The sequence below is a fragment of the Dasypus novemcinctus genome, chromosome 3 (assembly GCF_030445035.2).
Source record: "Dasypus novemcinctus isolate mDasNov1 chromosome 3, mDasNov1.1.hap2, whole genome shotgun sequence".
In the NCBI taxonomy this organism is placed as follows: domain Eukaryota; kingdom Metazoa; phylum Chordata; class Mammalia; order Cingulata; family Dasypodidae; genus Dasypus; species Dasypus novemcinctus.
The window spans coordinates 137,834,802-137,847,168 of record NC_080675.1 but is presented as its reverse complement, the minus strand read 5'-3'; the positions used below and the strand labels follow the sequence as shown (position 1 = coordinate 137,847,168).

The window sequence follows — 12,367 nt, the reverse complement described above, 5'->3', positions numbered from 1 at the left end:
CCCAAGTCCCGCACTGGCTTGACTTTCTCATCTTGGTTCTTCATACTGCAGGTTATTTTTCCTCCCTTCCTCTCCACCCTTCCCCTCCCCTCTCTTTCTCCCCCTCCTCCCCATTTTTTAGGTCTTCTAAATTATTCTCAGAAATGGTTTGAACTTGTCTGTGTGTAAATCTTATAATATTGTTAGATTTTTCTGTTTTTCATGTTTTTATGCTATTTTGTAACTTCATATTTTCAGTTGATCATTGCTAGTATATAGAAATAAACTTGATTTTTGTGTATTGATCTTGCATTCAGTGACCTGGGTTAAATTGCTTATTATTTCTAGTAACTTTTTTGTAATTCTTCAGGATTTTCTACTTAGATCTCTTCTTTAGCTAAAGACAGTTTGGTTCATTTTTTTCCAATCTCTATGCTTTTTATTCTTGCCTTATCACGTTAGCTAGAACCTCCCATACAAGACTGAATAGAAATGGTAAGAGTGAAGCCTTGTTCCCAATCTTGGGAAATATCATTAGACTTTTAACAATAAGTGTGAGGTCAGCTGTAGATTTTTCATAGATGCCCTTTATTAGATTAAGTTCCCTCTTCTCTCTGCCTTCTGAGAGATCTTACAATGAATGAATGTTCAATTTTGTCAAATTTTTTTCTGTACCAATTGAGATAATCATTCAGTTTTCTTCATTAAACTTTCATATGGCGAATTATATTGATTTTCAAATTTTGATCCAACTTTACATTCCAGGGATAAACCTCACTTAAGTCATAAGCACTACTTTAGCCATATCCAACAAATTTGATACTTTATGTGCTCATTTTTATTCAACTAAAAAGTTTCTAATTTCTCTTTTTAAAAATTCTTTCATTTTTACAAACAAGTACTCCGCTTTTCCCCCCTTCTCCAACCCCCATGAACCTCTAATCTATTTTCTGTCTCTGCATTGGCTGTTTCTATCCATCTCTTAAAAGTGATATCGTGTAATATTTCCCCTTATGTGCCTTGCTATTTTCACTGAGCATAGTGTTTTCAGTATATTTTCCACATAGGGAATTTCCTAATTTCATTTTAAATTGAAGCCACAAAAATATAAAAGTACAGAGCTGGCTGGCTGTCATATAACGTTATAAATTCCTCAAAATATTTTCTTTTCAGTATGACCTTTAATATAATTGGTTTGTTTTTATTATGCATTTAATTGACATTTCTCAAGATAAAATGTTTTTTTCTACAGGAGCTTGAAACTGGTATAGTTGACCTACTTATACCCTCTCCCAATGCTACTGCAGAAGTGGGTTACAATAGGGACAGGTAAGGCAGTTGGCAAGTGTTTAAAGAATGCCTGCAACAATAATAGCAGCTTACATTTACTAAGTGCTTACCATGTACCAGGCACTAAGCACTTTACATGTATTATCCCACTGAATCATCATTATAACCCTATGGAGTAGGTACTGTTATCATCTTTTTATAGATGAGGAAACTGAGGCACTTCCATTGTGATGTATTTATTATGGGGCCAACTCAATGGTAATACAGAGTAGAGGAAACTCAAATTTGATCATGAAACCAGACTTGAAAATTCACTGAAAAGGTTTCTTATCCTGTCAAGTCATAGTATTTGCAATCATATATCATCTTTTATATTTGCAAAATTTTGAATTTTGGATCCTGCTTCATGGACTTATAAATGATAAATTATTTTAGGAAATAGGGCATTCTGGAGCAGGTATTTAAGGATTAATAGACCATTTGTCTGCCCTTTTGTGGTTCTTCTAAAAATAATTCAAAATATGGTCCCTGTGCTGAACATAGTACTAGCTGTAGGCCACATGTGGCTGTTGAGCTCTTGAAATGTGGTTAGTATAATTGAAAATTTGAATTTTGGTTTTATTTAATTAATTTACATTTAAATGCCACATATGGCTATAGACTACCAGGTCTAGACTAATTCTATAGCTTTTGGGTAACTTGTTTCTGACAGAAATGAGGAAATTTTTTTTGAAATATTTCCTTTAATTCTCCAGGTTCCTTTTTAACCCCTCTGCCTGCCTAGATGAACACTTAATGCAGTTTAAATTCTTGGGAATTTTAATGGGAGTTGCCATCCGCACAAAGAAACCTCTGGATCTCCACTTGGCCCCTCTCGTGTGGAAGCAGCTGTGCTGTGTCCCACTCACCCTGGAGGACCTGGAGGAGGTGGATCTGCTCTATGTGCAGACCCTCAACAGCATTCTTCACATTGAAGACAGTGGGATTACCGAGGAGAGTTTCCATGAGGTAAGTTCTGCTGGTGTTGACTTCCCATATGCACTGACTAGAATTTTTCTTTGTAAAATTCAGATATGATCTTCCACTTCCTGTATCAGTGACCCATACCACATTTCATTATTGCCCATAGCAGCTCAACCCCAGCAGTTTAAGTAGTTGCTAATGGATAGGATTGATTACAGCCCCCAACTTCTGCTCCTTCCCCTTCAGTCCTTTCTCTGCCTGACAGACTAGAGAACCAGAGTGAAAGGGAATCCCAGGGTGACCAGTAACCATCAAACTTGGTTTGGGAGCCAAGAGATTAATTATCAGTTTTTCCTTCAGTCTGGTGAGTCAGCACATACCCTGCAAGGAGTCTTAATTAGTCTTAACCTGTTTCATTTGCCTTGTTTTTAATACTTAAAATCTTGACTTTATTATTTCTGTGCTCTATTTGTATGGAACATACTTTTGGTTGTCATTTCTTCTTCTCTTCTTAGATGATTCCTCTTGATTCTTTTGTTGGCCAGAGTGCTGATGGCAAAATGGTTCCCATAATCCCTGGTGGAAATAGTATCCCACTCACATTTTCCAACAGAAAGGAGTATGTGGAGAGGGCCATTGAATATCGACTTCATGAGATGGACCGACAGGTGAGATGAAACATTTCTGGGAGGGGAGCATGTAAATGCTTGAGAGTGAGGTGGTTACTATTAAATTTATATATACACAACTACTGGGTTGGTTCATTTGTAAAAAGTCATTACACAGAGACTTTCCAGGCCATATTTCTGGGTCTCCCATCTCCTTAATCAAGGTCTTACGTAAGTTTTGAATTGGTCTTTGTTTGGATAGATCCTCAGCTCTCACCTACATACTTATTCCTCCTCTGTCCTATCTGTTCTCGTGTCTTATGTTATGCTCCCTAACCTAGCATCTCCACTGGACCAGGTAGGGCCTCTGCATATGAACCCCCCAAACACTGGTCTTTTGATCCCAAATGCATGCCTCTTTCTACCTCCTGCTGTAGTCCTTCAAGCCCCAGCAGAGGATGCATCTCTTCCACAAACCAACTTTCCTCCAGTGTCCCTAGCCTGTAGAGATCTTTATCCTTACTTTGAAATTCCTGAAGATATCGTGTACTTCTATGTTATGGTCTAAGAATTAGGTCCCAGATTTGGGGTCTTATTCCTTCAATGAGCTTGTAAGACATTGAATAAAGAATGTTTTTTCTATTTCTTTTGAGTTATCCTTCTATGTTGACATAAAGTAAGCATTTAATAAATGATGGGAGTTTGAATGAATGACCATAGAAATTAACAATGTCCAAAAACATTTCTTTTTGGTTGCACAATCATTAATAGCCATTTCAGTAATATTTCACTTGCAAAATGAGTTGGGATCTTCTCGAGAGCTGGACCCAGACTCTGAGGCTCTGGAAGTTTAGTAATTTGAAGTGTCCATATTCCACAGTCCCTTCACTCCTGCTTTTTTTTTCTCTCCCCTTCCCTCCCCCAGTTGTCTGCTGTCTGTGTTCTTCTTTGACTGCTTCTATCCTTATCAGTGGCACCAGGAATCTGTGTTTCTTTTTGTTGCATCATCTTGCTATGTCAGGTCTCCATGTGTGCGGCACCATTCTTGGGCAGGCTGCACTTTCTTTCGTACTGGGCAGCTCTCCTTATGGGGTGCACTCTTTGTGTGGGGGGCTCCCCTATGTGGGGGACACTCCTGTGTGGCAGGGCACTCCTTGCATGCATCAGCACTGCGCATGGGCCAGCTCCACACGGGTCAAGGAGGCCTGGGGTTTGAACCATGGACCTCCCATGTGGTACGCAGACACCCTATCCATTGGGCCAAGTCCACTTCCCTACCCCTGCTTCTTTGACTCATGCTTTGGACTAAGTCCAGTCAGAAAACTATATCTCATATTAGCTCCCAGGTAAGTGAGGGTGAGTTCTTCCATTGATGCTGTTTACCTAGCCAGTACTTAAGATTTGTTTCCAGTTCTTGAATATTTTTAATCTTCAGAGAATACATAACTGACTAAAAATGTATTATTTGCCTCCTGCAAGCCTGGCATTGTGCCCAGTACTCTCTCATACATTTTTTCCCCATGCTTGTTCTTGAGATAAGGATTGCTAGTACCGTTTCACAGATGAAAGCCAAGTCCAGAGAAGTCACATGATGTGCCCATGGCAGAGCCAGGAACCCAAACCATGCTTACCTGCTGCATCTCTACTCTTCTGCTGGTCCTTCCTATGTGGTGAATTGACCCTCCACTCTCCATTGACTGTTCTCTGCTCTGCCCTGACTTTGTTCCTTTCTCAGTCATGAGGCCCTCCTCCTCTTTTACTTCTTCCTTGTCTCTTAGAACCCAGTGTTCTTCCTCTTGTTGACCCCAGTTTTCTCTCACCCCAAGACCAGGCTCATATCTCAGCCTCATTTTTCTTAGACAGCTTTTATTTGTATTCTATCAGACATGACAGTTTGGTGTTTTTGTTGTTTCTTTTTAGCAGACCCTGGCTGGGATATTCCCTTTAGCATGGGTAGAGACTGTCCTCATTGCCAGTCCCCATTCCTCAGCCCTGGGCATATCAGCCTTTGTACCGGCATCCCAAGATGTGGCTCCTGTTTGGGTTCTCACCTTTTTTCAAAAATTTCTCTCCCCTCCCCCTCCCCCAGTTGTCTGCTCTCTGTGTCCAGTCGCTGTGTGTTCTTCTGTGACCGCTTCTATCCTTAGGAGTGGCACCAGGAATCTGTGTTTCTTTTTGTTGCATCGTCTTGTTGTGTCAGCTCTCCGTGTGTGCGGTGCCATTCTTGGGCAGGCTGCACTTTCTTTCGCGCTGGGTGGCTCTCCTACCAGGGTGCACTCCTTGCACGTGGGGTTCCCCTACACAGGGAACACCCCTACATGGCACGGCACTCCTTGCATGCATCAGCGCTGTGCATAGGCCAGCTCCACACGGATCAAGAGGCCCGGGGTTTGAACTGTGGACCTCCCATGTGGTAGGTGGACACCCTATCCATTGGGCCAAGTCTGCTTCCCTTTTGTTTTTTTTTTAAATTATAGATGGCTTTAGGTTGGCCAGGAGTAAAGAAGTACTTATGAAACAAACCTTGAACAGTGATGAGTCTGTGTGTGCAGTATGCCCTACTGTACAATCTTGGAGGTTTTCCAGACAGACTGTCCTTGTGGCCCCTGGCAGTTCCCCCACTCAGCATTCCCCAACTGACCTATTCTCAGCTCTGTGCTAAGAGATAGAAGTATAAATACCTGGTCATACATATTTTCCTGTAGTTACTAATTTAAATTTCTCATCAGAATCATGTGAGCAGCAATTATTTACCTTATTTTTCTGATGAGGAAATTTAAGTCTAGAAACATAACATAGCTGGAAACATAACTTAGCTAGTAAAAGAGCTAGTAAGTGGCAGAGCTGAGATTCAGAACCTGAGTCTCTTGACTAAATTCTTTGACTTTTCTACTGCCTTCCTGAAAAAGAACTTTCCATTTTTACTACTTTTTTGTACCTTTTTAATTATTATAGTTTTTTTTACAATGAATACAGCTAGTATTTACAAAAAGGATATAACTATTTTCAAAAGAAAAATTACAGAAACAGAAGCTAGACAAGTCCTTGAAGAACTTCTGTTTTAGTTTGCTGAAGTTGCTGAAGGCAATATACAAGAATGGGTTGGCTTTTACAATTAGTTTACGATGCTTACAGTTTTGAAGCTGAGAAAAATGTCCAAATCAAGCATCATCAAGGTGATGCTTTCTTCCCAAAGACCAGCTGCCAGTGATTCTAGACTCTTCTTTCACATGGCGTTGTATTAGTCAGCCAAACAGGTGCTGATGTAAAGTACCAGAAATCTGTTAGCTTTTATAAAGGGTATTTATTTGGCGTAAAAGCTTCCAATTACAAGGTCCTAAAAAGTCTGTAAGAGGCAGTTTCTCACCAAAGAATGTTGCATGTGTTGAAGCAAGATGGTAGCTGATCTCTGTGAGGGTTTGGGCTCCCCCTCTAGGCTTGTTTCTCAGGGCTTCCTATATCAGTCTTAGCTATCTCCCCAAGATCAGCTATAAGCTATCAGGCAAATGGACTGTATCCCTTCGGGACCACAGGATCAAACATGACAGAGCTATCTCCTCCCCCATGTTTTCTAACAGAGTGTCTGCTTATATAGCCCAAAGCGGCAGGGACTTAACCTGAGTCATGCCCTACTGATGTGGTTGAATCAAAGCCCTAATCTTAGCCAGTAATTTAATCAAGATGTGCCTGCTGAATCAAATGTATTCAAAGGTTATCACGCCCAGAGGAAAAGACCAATTTACAAACATAATCTCTTTTTTTGGAATTCACAAATAATCTCAAACTGCCACAGCAGGTCTCTCCCTTCTCTTTAGGGTTTCGTTGCTTTCAGCTTCTGGCTTCCATGGCTTGTGCACATGTGCCGCTCGCTCTTGCTCTCTCTCTCTTTTCCCCCTTCTCTCTCTCTGAATTACATTCTCTTAGAAAGTAAGAAGATTAAGATCCATGCTGGGTCTTAACTGAAATAACCTAATCAAAAGGCCCTACTCACAATAGGTTTACAATCATAGGGGTGGATTAGCTTTAAGAACATATTTTTCTGGGGTCCATGCAGCTTCAAACCATTACAGCTTGATGAGGACACAACCCCCACATTGCACAGTTGAACATGGCCAGGTGTGATTAGGAATATGCGTGAGTGGGGTGGGCACTGGAGAGGGCCACAGTGATCTGGGACTTTGTGGGCAAGGGAATGAGAGCTCCTAAATTGGACTTGAACTACAACCAGAAGGACTGTAAGAGTCCACCAATCAGGGAGGGTGGGCCATGTTCAGGTCCACTCATGCACAGAGTTTTGAGGGACAAGTAGAGGCAGGAGGTTCCTAGCCCACCCTGGCCCACAGTGGGTATCCAGTGTATGTATACACTTTGAAAGAACAATCTTTCCTCGGAGCAGGTGGCTGCAGTCCGAGAAGGGATGTCCTGGATCATTCCTGTACCACTGCTGTCCCTCCTCACAGCAAAGCAGCTTGAGCAGATGGTGTGTGGGATGCCTGAGATCTCTGTAGAAGTATTGAAGAAAGTGGTACGGTATCGGGAGGTGGATGAGCAGCATCAGCTAGTGCAGTGGTTCTGGCATACGTTAGAAGAGTTCTCCAATGAAGAGCGTGTACTTTTTATGAGGTTTGTCTCTGGAAGATCTCGACTACCAGCAAACACTGCTGACATTTCTCAGAGATTTCAAATCATGAAGGTTGATAGGGTAAGTAAGCTATTTTTTTTCCTTCTTGGTAACATGAATCCTTGTTGCTTCTTTGTTGCTTGCATGTTGGGAAAACCAAACTGTGGCTCTCAAGTAGACCTGTCAATTCCAATATTTAATGCTTAGAATTTCCAGACTTCTAAAATATTAAGCAGTAAACTTGTTTAGAAACATTGCTTAATTTCAGTTATAAAAGTCCTAAATGGATATAGAAAGCAAAAACCTTCCCTAAATCTTCCAGCATCTTCCTGAGTTAAAGCTGAACTTAGCAGAGGGAACATCATATTGCCTCTGTCTCTTATTTCCGATGCCATTTCATAGTGCACCTTGTTTACTGGGGCATGTCTGGTTTGTTTTCACAAAGACACAAACCAAAACTGGCGCATGTGTTCCAGAAGGAATCTGAAGATTCAGGGAGCAGTGATAATGTGCTTTGTAGCTACGTGTGTGGCATGCCTCGTGGAGCAGGCGGTGCTACCGCTTTTCAGTCTGATGAAAGGCCCCAGCTGCCAAGCCCCAGCCCAGCTGCCGTTTTGACAGATGTCTTGAGAGTAAAAGGGTTTAAAGTCTTAAATGCACACTGCTGCCAGAATCATCTTCTCAAACACCAGTCTAACCATGTTATTCTCCTTTCAGACCCTTCATGGGCCCCCTGCATAGACACCAGGATAAATGCCAACCCTCTTAGCCTGGCTGTCAACCTCCAAGATCTGGCCTCTTCCTTACTTTCTGATATCACCATAATGGGTTGCTTGCCTTTGTCCCCAAAAGACCATGCTTTTAAAAACAAACAAAACAAAAAACGAAAACAAAAACAAAAAACTCTGCCTGTGTATAGTTATACCCTCTGCTTTAGTAAGTTTTCCTTCATATCCCTTTCCATCTATGCCTGGCAAGTACTTATCCATTCTTTAAACCCAATGCCAATGTCATCGCCTCCAGGAAGCCTTCCTGGATGCTTTCTTGTACCCCATTCCATTTCTTGGAGGCAGACTTACTTAGACCTCCTTCCGTTCACCTCCTGAATGCCTGGTATACCCCTGGAACCCAGCACTTAGTGTATTAAGTCAGAAGTATCTATTTGTCTTCTGTCTCCCCTGTTCCCGCTTCCCCGGATTCCTTATCCTACCTCTACCCCAGTGAGTTGGGCAGTCTTCCAGGCAGAGTCCATGATAGTTATTCAGGACATAAAAAGGAAAGTGGGGTCTCTTCATATAAGGGCTCTTCCTGCCATTTTAGCAGGTTTCACTATCTGCCTTTCTGGTGTTTATTTTTTCCCCAGCAACTCCTCCTGGAAGCTGCTGAAGCCAAAACTGTTTCTTCCCTTGCTGCCTCCTGAGGCTGCAGGCCTGTGCTCCACTGCTGGACTAGGCTTGCTAGAGAGGCCACACATAGGAAGGGCTATGAAAGGAGCCTTTCCATAAATTTTCTACATGACTTGACAGAGACTATAAGTTGTAAATCTGTTTTGTTGCTTCAGAAAAAGGTGGGGAGGAGGAAATGATTCACTTGCATTCAGCTGTGGAGAGAGCCATTGCCTTCTGTCTGCCCTGGGCTACCCCGCATTCCAGGGGTTCGTCTACCACTAATCCTTCTCGGGGTTTCACCCACAGAAGAGTGACCACCGTGGATCTCTCCTTTGTGGCTTTTAGACCATTTCTCTAGTATACAAATTTAAGTGATCAAAGCCACTTGTTGTCATTTCATCTTGGGTGTCAATTGGGTAATGTCTTTGCTATTCTCAGCTTTTCTATATTAGAGTTTTCTTTGTCATCACTGGCTCTGGGATAGTTATGGGCTGCACCCCTCCATCTCTCCCACTTCTTTGAAGTGTAGCTCACCTAGGTGTGGGACTCTGGTTTCAAGAGGAAGCGTAGCAAAAAAGTAGGGCAGATTCTTTTTTTAAAATTACTTTTTAAAAATTTACAAAAACAATGTTTTTGTCTATAAGTTGTAATATTACAAATAGTTCAGAAAATGATTGTTTCTGCAGAGACAGGGCACTTATATAATCCTATCTCTAGCCATTTTCACTTTTGTCTATTTCCTCCCAGTCTTGGCTTCAAGCATACATATTTTTGCATAATGTATTTAGAATTTTCACCTAATAATCTATCCCAAGCACTTTTCAGTTTTGCTGCAAACTGTCATAATTTTGAATGACTGCATCACAGTCAGTTACAAGGATGGACTGGGATTTAATTACATACTCCTTTCCTCAGCTGGTTATGTGCTGGCTGTCATGGTGGGTGATGGATGCAGAATGCGCACTAAGAGGACAGTGAAGAAGGAAGTGGTCATGGCAGCCTCCTCAGCCAGCTGTACTTCCCAATTTTCTCTTCCATTTTACCTGTTCTGTGGAGGGATCCCTGTAACTAGCTTCTAGATTGACTCCTTTTGGTGAAAGAGATTGAATCCTGTGCCAGGCACTGTATTAAGTGCATTCTTGCAAGTAATCCTGCAAGTTAGGGCTTGTTTCCCTCTTTAAAAGAGGCGAGGCAAGGAGAAGAAGCATCTTCCCCAAAGCCTTTTTGGCCACAGGATATGGAGCCTGTACTCTTTCTGCTGTGGCATAGTCTCTGCTTCCAGCTCCAGTTGGCCGTACAGTCATGTCCATGGAGCCCTTCCCTAAAGGCAGGGAGAGTGGTTTCCTGCATTTGGGGCCATGGTTTATGGGCATACCCCTTCCCCCCTCCATTACATCCCAACTTCCCACTTTCATGGCTCTGGGTGTCTCTCTCCACAGCCTTATGACAGTCTACCTACCTCACAGACCTGCTTCTTCCAGCTGAGGCTGCCACCCTACTCGAGCCAGCCAGTCATGGCTGAGCGCCTGCGCTACGCCATCAACAACTGCCGCTCAATTGACATGGACAACTACATGCTCTCACGAAACGTGGACAACGCCGAGGGCTCCGACACTGACTATTGACCACCATGGGTGCCCTCACCTCCTCTTTTTTCCTCAAAAATGCTCACTTCAAATTTAACGTTGATATACTTTTATGGTAACTACATAGATGTTTTAGGAACATAAACCGACATTGTAAACAGTGGCCACAGTTAGTTACTCTAAAGGTAACAGAGAAATTAGATGTTTTTATTTTTCTGTGATTGTAAAAAAAAAAAAAAGACAAAGTGCTTTCAGTCAGGTTTTCCCCTCCACATTTTTGGTCACTTTTGATAAGTTTGCATGGAACCATTTGGGTGCATTTTTAGTTGGATATGGTACATTTTTGTAAACCTACCCAGTGAACATGAAATTGTACTTTGTGTATAATTGTTCATTAGAAAGGACAGTTTTACATGAATATTCATATATTTATTTTGTTTTAATTTGAATTGCCTGTGCAGGGTTCCTTATGCAGAGAAATAAAGCAGATTCAGGAACTGGAGCATGGGCTGCTTTTGTTATCTCCAGTGGAGCTTTCTGGCTGAGAGTTGCCATCAGGGCAGATATTAGCTCAGACAGATGCAAAGAACTGTCAGGCTATTCTCACTTTGACAGCTCTTTGACTCACTCAGAAACATTCCTTCACATTGTAGGCAGATTTTGCTCAGAAATGACATACAGCTGAAGACCTTCTAGATATAGGAGTTCCTGTGGGCAGGAAGATCTCTTTTCATTTGTCCTATCATCCTGGGTCTCTTCTCATTTTGTTCCCTCATTCCAGGGTCCTTGCTTCAGCCATTCCACCCATCCTCTCAGCCCTTCTTCTCAGCTGGGCTACTCAGGTACAGGATGCTGCGGGGGAGAACTGATTTTGGGGGCTGCACATCATATGGTGCAAGTCTTCTCTGGCACATCCTTCCCCCCCAGTGGATAGGTCCGTTCCCCTTCCCTCCTGCAGTCCAGTGGACAGAGCCTGCAAGAATATATGCCTTTGGATGTTTCCTCTTATTAATTTGAAGACACACTTAACTGAAAGTTTGATTTTCATTTCATTTAGGGAGAACCTAATCATGGCAGACCTTAGGATTAGTGAAGAAAATTAGTCAAAGCTAATTTGACGTTACCCCATTTTACATATGAGGAAATGGAGGCTCATTTAGTAAGTGGAGAAGCTTAGACTGGAATATATCCAGGTCTATCTGATTCCCAGTGACTGTGTTCTTTGTACTTGACTATGAGGCAGTTATCCATCTGTTGTGAGATGGCCTGGGGCTGTGAAGGGAGATGATTTAAGCCTCCTTTGCTGCAGTTGGCTTAAAGTGTTACATTCTAATAAGAGTCTTTCTTAAACAGCCACAGCGTGCCTACTCTATAACGTAGGATATAACCAAAGTATTGGTTCTAGCCCTGCCTGTGAAGGACTTGAAAAGACAAAACACACAAATGTTGGGGTTAGTGAACAGGACAATTTATAACATCCTATCTCTGTAATGAGGGCATCCAGGTGGAAGGAGGTTCAGCAAGGGCAGCTTTGCTAGCAGGCACTCTGGCACGTGTGAATGAGTGAATGAAAATGAGAATTGAGTGGCTTTCATATCTTTGAAGGATGGGTGGTAGAGTTGTGCAGGGGACTGAGAGGGGTTACAGATTTCTTGGTGCTTGAACTCAGCCCCTGCAGCCCTCAGTGCTCTGCTTTTTGTGTTAGGAGTATCAGAATGGGCATGTGTTTCTGGGGGAGTGTGCCGTCCTGAGAGCAGCTGTGAAAGTTCTAACCGCTGGGGGTATGAGCAGGAAGAGGGAAAGGACTTTGGGTAGCTTGTCTCCTTCACCTATAGCAAGGTTATGCCACAAGCTGCTTCCAGTGCATTTCATGGACAAGGTCTTCGCTGGCATCCTGCTCAAATGGGGTGCCAGACAGAGGCTTGCAGGCAG

General features: G+C 42.4%; 1 protein-coding gene across 7 annotated transcripts in view; it reads left to right on the top strand.

Moving 5' to 3' along the window:
• Positions 1–10,937, top strand: part of HERC1 (HECT and RLD domain containing E3 ubiquitin protein ligase family member 1) — a 249,261-nt gene extending 238,324 nt beyond the window's left edge. For all 7 annotated transcript variants that reach the window (XM_058294320.2, XM_058294317.2, XM_058294319.2 and 4 more), the window contains exons 74-78: positions 1,232–1,308; positions 2,025–2,277; positions 2,748–2,900; positions 7,237–7,542; positions 10,289–10,937. In XM_058294320.2, the coding sequence (XP_058150303.1) occupies positions 1,232–1,308; positions 2,025–2,277; positions 2,748–2,900; positions 7,237–7,542; positions 10,289–10,474 (975 nt within the window). In that variant the 3' untranslated portion in view covers positions 10,475–10,937. The remainder of the gene's footprint in view (positions 1–1,231; positions 1,309–2,024; positions 2,278–2,747; positions 2,901–7,236; positions 7,543–10,288) is intronic.
• The last annotated feature ends 1,430 nt before the right edge of the window (positions 10,938–12,367 follow it).